The sequence below is a fragment of the Papio anubis genome, chromosome 11, assembly GCF_008728515.1.
Source record: "Papio anubis isolate 15944 chromosome 11, Panubis1.0, whole genome shotgun sequence".
In the NCBI taxonomy this organism is placed as follows: Eukaryota; Metazoa; Chordata; class Mammalia; order Primates; family Cercopithecidae; genus Papio; species Papio anubis.
In genome coordinates, this window is record NC_044986.1 from 76,541,264 (window position 1) to 76,549,492 (window position 8,229).

Genomic DNA, 8,229 nt, shown 5'->3' on the forward strand with positions numbered 1-8,229 from the left:
CCCTTCTGGAATTCAGTGATGAAACTCAGAGAAATGAGCCCCAAATGTGAGGTTGACCTTCGTCCTAGGTTTCCTTCTTCTCCATCTTGGCCTCACGTCTCTTTACTGCCATGTTAGCAATTTGATGCTTTTAGTCATGGGTTTTAGATTCTGCTCCACGTCCCCATTGTTCTCATGGGAGATCAGAAGCTTCACACGCACTCATGTCTGCTCCGGAATAGAATGCTTCCTTAGCTTCCCTCCAGACTCAGGTATTGTGTTTCCAGTTCCCAAGTGCACAGCAGGAGTAGTGATGTCCTCACTGGCTTCTCATTTGCATTAAACTGTGAACCCCTTTAGGGTGGGGACGGGATCCTGCTCCCATTGCATCCTCTGCACCTTACAACACATCCTTGCTTCAGGCCTCTCCAGACAGCATGTGCTGAAGGGTGCCCTGGGCGCTCAGAAACAGGTGCATGAACTTTCTCTTTGAAGTGTTTTTGCCCCCGTTTCCTAGAGTTCTTGGCAGTTTACACTCCTTCATATGAAATCAAGTATCAAGTGAGATTTTTAAAATCAGAACCATGAATCAAGTAGTGTGAGGGCAACACAGCAAACCTACCTTTTCAGCCATTTCCTTTTTCTGCCCTCACTCTCTGTGAACCAAACCTTGTTAAAGTCACTCAGCACCAGAGGATGGTTTGCAGTTGTCACCTATTTTCAGGACACCCTGACTAAAGAGTCATTCGATCATTTCCAATTCAGTAGATGCACCCAGCACTCAGATTGGCCTTTTCTCTCAACTAGGATCTTTAAAGTCGATGAGAAGAGTTCCAGTCCTGAATCATGGACATGTGCAGCAGTGAACCGCAGGGCTAAGGACAGCATGTCCTGGAAGGATCTCTCTGAGGCTGATTGTCTGGGTTCTGGCATCAGCTTCTGATGGAGAATCAGGTCTCCCTATGGGAGGAGTCAGACGAGGAGCGATCCCCTGCTCCGTCCTTACAGGTTTAGTTATGATGAGCTGATGAGGTCTGGTTTTCCACACTGAACTAAAATGAGCTTTCGCTATGTCAAGCACAAGGCAGATCCTAGAAGCACACATAGTGCATCTCATAGAAGCTTTTAATAGTTCATATTTACTAAAGAGTAGGAATACAGAGCGATGAAGATGAGCTGGAAATGACAGGTGACTTACCAGCAGGCCAGAGTGTGCTTTTCCTTTGTCCCTCCATGGAAGGTGTTAATTCTCCCTCCAGTTGTGACAATCACTTGGCTCATTTATGGGAAGGTTGTCAGGGGACCTTTGAATCACGGCCTTCAGATGCCGGAAGGGAAGAAGGAATTCCACACAGGCCAGCGGATCATGTGCGTGCATCTGTCTCCCTTCTCAACTAAGGAAACTGAGAATGAAAGAATGTGAGTGAGCAGAAAGGGAGAGGCAGCTGTCAGAGGTGGAAGAAACCAGGAAATTGGCTCTAGAAAAAATACCCATCTGCAAGTGAGTTCAGAAACCCACACCAGCCTCTTGGGAAAGCCCCGCTGGGGTGTTTTGTTTTAAATCTTTGTACAATGTTTAGACCCAGTTAACACAGAAATGGAAACAAATGGTCAGAAGAGATCCAGAGAGAGAGAATTCACACAAGAGAACACAAAGTACCTTAAGATTTACCAGTGATCAAAACACGTGAAGTACCTAAGTATCTCCTGACTGCAATGCCGGCCAGACTGTGTGGAAACTCGGTTCATACCAGCCGTTCTAGGGGTGGTGTGAGTTGTCATCATCCTTAGGAAAGCGTGTTGTTGTAGGATCAACGCATCCTTCAAAAGGACTGTGCCTGTTCATCAGCTCAGCTGTGTCTGCCCTGTGAAATATGGCAAGGATATTAATTCCAGGAGAATGGAGCTTCATGACAAAAGATGCCCAATGAAGGACGAATTAGGGACATACTGAAAATGGGTAGGGAAATTGTCAACTCACAACCCAGCAGGCATTAAGTAAAAGAGGAGGAAGCATTACAGCCACAGTTTTGATCATACTGTACTTTTATAACCATGTGAAATACGTTTTCTATGTACAGATAGATTGTGGAAGGGGTCAGTTGTGAGGACATCAGGAACATGGCAGATTATTTAAAATCATGCTGAAGATGATGCTTTGTCTGATGAAAGTGATTCTAAATCATAGGAAAACGATTCAAGACAGACAAGAGCTGCGGCGGTGGGTAGAGGACTCCTACAGATGCGAGGTAAGGAGCTTTCCTCTCTGCAGTTGCAGGATCCTTAAGCGCTCATGAAGATGGTGCCACAGCCCCTAGACTCTCTCAACACACACTTTCTCAGGTGTTGGCTTTTTCAGATCGCCCCTTCTGCTGCAAGAAAGGCCCTCAACAACTGGGTAAGTTTTTTTTTTCCCCCTCCTTGCTTTTGGGCCAAGTCAGGACATGTATGTATTTTTCTCCCCACAGCTCTGTGCCCAAGCCTTGCAGAGGGAGACGGCAGAGAGGAAGGCTGCCTGCAAGCAGCACAGGTAGGTAACTGTGATGGACAAATTTTAAGGATGTTTTTGTTTTAAGATGAACTTTTGAGTGTCTAGTAAAAAACATGGTGTTTTAATTCTTCAGGTCAATTCTTTTTCTCTATCTTCAAGATGGGAAATGATGGAAAAGCAAGGAGTTCCAGAGAGACACATGAGTCAGGAAGCCATAAAGGCTTAAGGGCTGAGGGCTGCAGGGCTGTCACTGTTCTGTTTCCAGAAATAACGAGAGGATGCCGTTGAGCTCCACTGCAGTCGGTCTTACGGCCCAGTAGACCCTGCCGATCCCTTTTACTCACGATGGTGTGGAGTCCCCTTCCCAAAATATGCAGGGTTTCTTTTTGTTGCTGGGATTTTCTTTTCTGCAATAAGGTAGGTAATTAACCTTCAGAATATCCGCCGTAATCCCAGAAGTGAAAACTCATTGATCCAACGTTAATATGTGCTTTGTGCAATTTTGAATGTTCTTTGGCAAAGTCAATTCCATAGTTCATCACAGTCCCGTCTGTTCTTAACTGTGTTGAGCAAAAACGGCCCCACCCTCACCCAGTGTTGCCCTTGATCTAATATTCTAAGTGTCAGAGGTTCCATATTTTAATAGAAAATGTGCCCCGGCTGTGAGGTGATGGAGAGTGGACGTCACTCATTGCCTACAGGCACAATTCCCAATGAAGGCCTTAACTGATGCTCAGCCCAGCTGGTTCTCGTGTGGCTTCTGTGTCTCCGACAGCTGCTGAATCCTCTGATCACACATCATGGGACTTACACACTTGAAATCAAACACAGTTTTAAACTGCTTCTGTTGTTGAGAATTCCCACCTCATTTTTCCATGGACAAAATTATCCTTTATGTCATAGTGCACTTAAAATTTGGTATTACCTAGAAGTTAAAGAAATATGATAGCCGTGCCAAACTGATATCTGTATGTAGGATTATTCTATCAGAAAACCCTCTCCCAGTTCCCCTGAAGCTCTTCAGGAATCCCCATCTCCCCAGAGCTCTTTGTGCCCACAGATGGCACCTCCAAAGTGCGGAAGACCCTTTGTCAAGAAGGGAAGCAGAAGGGGGACGAGAGGGTCTTGCAGGCAGAGCTGGAATGGACTTCCACTCTGCTTCTTGCCAGCTGTGTGATGCTGGATGAAATTTCTCCTTCCTCTGGGAGCCTCTGTTTTCTTAGATTTGCAGCAGGGTGGTCACACTGACCTTGCAGATTTCTGAGAATCAGAGACAGCACATGAAAAGCCTGGAGGCCATTCTCTTAAGAGTAGCCGCGACTCATGTGTGGACAATGGGCTTTTCATGCTTCTCTTTCTCTCTGTTTATCTGATGCAAGGAACATGCTCTGGTGATGGTGGTGAGGGAGGAATGAGGATAGACATAGACACCCCTGTGTCAGAAACATGCTTCTTTGTTACTGGGTTATGACTTTGTCTTCCCAGGGACAGGCCCCCAGCCTGCCTACATTTGCAGACAGAGTGGTGTGTGGGGATAACAGTTTGTCCCCATGACTTTTCTTCACTCCCCTGCCATCGGCAGGACTCAGTTGAAGGGAGGTTTGTTTTGGGGGGGGACATTGATGCTGCCATTTTGAAACCTGGAGGAGGGAAAGGTACAAGGGACTATCACCTGCGGCATAGGGTGCAGCTTGTGTTGGTTTTGGTGTTTTTGTCCATCATATTCATATATTTCAAAACATTTTCTCCTCCTGACTTGCAGGTCAATTCTCCTCATCCTTTCTCAGAATGGCCCTAGTTGCCCGATCTCATGGCTGGCCCTTCAGGATCACTGATGGGCTGCCAGCCGCCTCCTCCACCTGGATGTCATCTGGGAACTCAACCACTCCCTCCATCTGGAGGTTTTCTGGGACCTCAACAAACTTCTCCACTGGAGTGTCCTCTGGGAACTCAACCACCTCCACTCGACTGTCCTCTGGGAACTCAACCACATCCTGCACTAGAGAGTCCCCTGAAAACTCAACCTCCTCCTCCCCTCGAGTGTTCTCCGGGCCCTCATCCAGCTCCTGCAGCTGTCAGTCCTCCAGGACCTCATCCACCTGCTGCAGTTGCCTGTCTTTCCGGATCTCATCCACCACCTGCGGCTGTCAATCCTCCGGGACCTCAATCACCCACCTGCTGCACCTGTTGGTCCTCTGGGACCTCATTGACCCGTGGCATGCGTCTGTCCTTCGGGACTTAATCCACCGCCTGCAGCTGTCAGTCCTCTGGGACCTCATCCGCTCCCTGCAGCTGTAGGTCTTCTGGGACCTCACCCACCTCCTGCAGCTGGTGGTCATCTCAGACCTCATCCACCTCCCGCAGCTGTAGGTCTTCTGGGATCTTATCCACCTCCTGCAGCTGTTGGTCCTCCAGGACCTCATGTACCTCCTGGACTTGTAAGTCTTCTGGGACCTCATCAACATGCTACATGTGTCTATCTTCCAGGAACTCATCCACCTCCTGCAGCTCTTGGTCCTCCCAGACCTCATCCACGTCCAGCATGTGTCCTCCCTCCAGGACCTCATCCATCTTTTGTAGCTGCCTTCTTCTGGGACATCATTCACCTTTTTGTTCTGTAAGGCCTCTGGGACTTCTGACTACATCTCCACTTAGTAACCTCTGGATCCTCAGCCACCCCTTCTGGGTGGCGTCTGGCCCCTCAGTAACCACCTTCACATGAATCTCCTCAGCTGCTTCAATAATCTCCACTCGTGGGCCCTGGGACTTCAGCCACCTCCTCCACCAGGGTCTCCTGTAGTACATCTGCCATCTTCTCCTCTTGGCTGGCCTCAGCTATCTGAACCAACTCCTCCAGGACCTCAACCAGCTTCCCTACCCATTGTGGCCTCGACCACCACCTCCACATGTACCATTTGGTGTGTTTATCTGAACAGTATGAACTGAGTTGCAAAATGGATTCATCTTTTCTTTCTTGAATGAATAGAAATGTCACAGATTGTACTGCAGGGCTTTGCAATACAAGGGTAGCGCTGGCTGAGGATGTGGTCACTTTGCTCAAGTTTCTGAGACTACAAGTCATTTGCATTATGTCCTCATTATGACCTTGGCAGCAGGTATCTTCTGTAGATGAGGAAAGAGTTTCTTTCATTTTGGAGGGTTGGGGCAGAGTCTCACTCTGTCACCCAGGCTGGAGTGCAGGGGTGCACTTCTGGCTCACTGCAACCTCCACCTCCAGGGCTCCGGTGATCCTTCCACCTCAGCCTCCAGAGTGGCTGGGACTACCTGTGTGCAACACCATGCTTGGCTATTTTTTTTTCTACCTTTTGTAGAGACCATGTTTCACCACGTTGCTCAGGCTGGTCTCAAGCTCCTGGAGCCATGCCGTCTGCCCACTTCGGCCTCGCAAAGTGCCGAGATTACAAGTGTGAGCCACTGCGCCCAGCCAGAGATTGTTTATAGAAGCTAGAAAAAGCAGTTTTACAGGCGTGTATGGAACCTGGGCCATATGGCCAGCTCTGTGAGGGATGAGACCCGTCCCTGACTGGCAGGGCATCCTGTGTCCTGCAGCAGAGAGACCCACACTGAAGGGCACAGAGCTTCTGACCACCCAGTGGAAGCACAGGTGAAGGGACGCAGGGTGCAGAAGGAGGAGACAGAATCTCCTGGGAGTAAACAGGGGGCTGTGGAAGAGAAAGATGAAGCAGGGAGGTGTCACATGGGGGTTTGTTGAACTCAGATGGAGCTGGAAGGCTCCTCCTAGCCAGGCAAGCAGTGTGAGCAGGAGCGTGGAGGCTGCGTGAGGCCCACACAGAGCCACCGTGGGAGCTCAGATAGCACAGTGTGCACAGGGAATTACCCCCACAGCACTTCCTTGTTGCCCTACAGCCTTTAGTCCATTATCGGCAGAAAGATGATTCTTTCCCTGGGTGTGTGAAGGCTCTGGATCAGGGTAAATGAATGCCTAGAGGTCTAGGCATTGGTTCTGTCAGGGGAAAAATTTAGCTTGGTTCTGTCAGGGGAACCTGTGTCCCTGAGTTTTTATGGCCCAAGGAGACTAGCAATGAGGATGGGTCTGGTTCAGTGGAGCTGCGGCCTTGGCCTTCAGAATGAGGCTGACTCTGGCCGGAAACTCAAGGCCAATCCTGAGCTGCTCTGGCCTCCTCTGATCTCCAGCACCCTCTCCTTCCCACCCACGACTCTCAGCTTTGCATCTCCCAACCTTGGCCTGCAAAGTGTTTCCCCTTCCCTGTGTCTTTGCTGCCTAGGCCCAGACACCAACTCTCAGTAGGGCTCAGAGCCCCAGCTTTCTCAGAAATGAGCTGGGAATGATGTGATTGTGAGGCCATGGTGAGGGCAGGGAGACCAAGCTCATAAGGAAAGTATCTTGCAAAACAGCTGGTAGGTGGTAGAGCCTCACCCCTCCCGCTGGTTAAATGAAAATATTCCCAGTCAGAAGATCAGCAAAAGATGTTCATTGAAGTTCATTTAATAAACCTTAGGGTGTAATAGCTCAGGCTCTGGGATTTCCAGTTTCTCTTTCAAAAGATAAGGGAAAGCCCCTGTCTCCAAGATTAGAATTCAGATCCTTATGAGATGAAGACATTCTAAAAATGCATACACAGTTAAACTCTGAGATTTACATCTGCGATCTGTGGATAATTATTCTCCATGACATACAGACACAGATGCGGCCACACACAGACGTATTCAGCAGGCGCACAGATATTTCAGAGAAGACAAAATGTACATTGGTCAAAAGAAGGTCACCTGGAAATAAACCGAAATCTTTTTACCTTACAGGACAATTTTGAAATTTGAAGAGTCTCCTTGGCCACGATACCTTGGAAAAGTCTCCACCATATTTGATGCCCCATGCCCCGTGCTCCCTCCTCTCTCTCTCATTTCCATAGTGTTTCCCTTAATAAACATTTGCAGTCCTATCTTTCTGGGTGTCCGCTTCCTGGAGGACCAGTTCACACCCCAAGGTATACCAGGTGTGACTCCTCATACACTGTTCAAACTCCGGCAGATACTGCCTTGCTGGCCACAGAAGCAGGGTTACCCTTTGGGTTAGTGTTGACTGGGAAGGGCCCGAGGGGGCCTTCTGGGATGGGGGAATATCCTGTATCCAGCCATGGGTGGAGGTTGTGCTCATTCATTCTAGAAATAGTCACTGTGTTCCTAGTGACTGCCCGTGGTGCCTTGTGAGCAGATGGACAGGAATCCATCCCCATGAGGTGGCCAACTTCTCCTGACAGGGAATAGAAGGGGGCCCAGCAGCAGCTGTGAAGCCCCTGAGGAGCCTCGCCGAGACTCAGGGTTTGTCAGAGCCCATTCCCCACTGAGCCAGCTGCCCCCGGGAGCACCAACTCCAGGCGGCTCTAAGGGAAGTTGAGTTGGGTGTAGACATTTCTCCATAAGTCCTGTGCCCCCCACCATCTTCCTGTAATTTTTAAATTGTGTGATGGGCAGAGGTTGGTGGTGAGAGGCTCACTGAGCAGGACTGGAGAGGAGTAGAGAATGCAGGGGTGAGGTCAGTCAGAGGACGGGACAGGCAGAGAGACGAGAGAAGGGATGAGAGAGGGAGGGGAACAGCAGAGAAAAGGAGAAAGACAAGGAGGATAGAAAGAGGGGTTGAAACAGTGAGAGAGAGAGAAGGGAGAGAGGAGGTGGGGGGTGAGGGGAGAGAGAGAGGGATGGAGATGGGAGGATGGAGTCATGGAGAGAAGTTGATTTGGGCCCAGGGGGAGAAGAGG

General features: G+C 49.3%; 1 protein-coding gene across 1 annotated transcript; it reads left to right on the forward strand.

The window, feature by feature from the left end:
- The first annotated feature begins 1,360 nt into the window (after positions 1-1,360).
- Positions 1,361-7,413, forward strand: LOC108584013 (A-agglutinin anchorage subunit-like). The gene is given in 5 exon segments (XM_031652332.1): positions 1,361-2,509; positions 4,233-4,583; positions 4,660-5,151; positions 5,154-5,314; positions 5,316-7,413. Coding segments are annotated over 5 exon segments (1,173 nt in total). The 5' UTR covers positions 1,361-2,427; the 3' UTR covers positions 5,403-7,413.
- Positions 7,414-8,229: the final 816 nt, after the last annotated feature.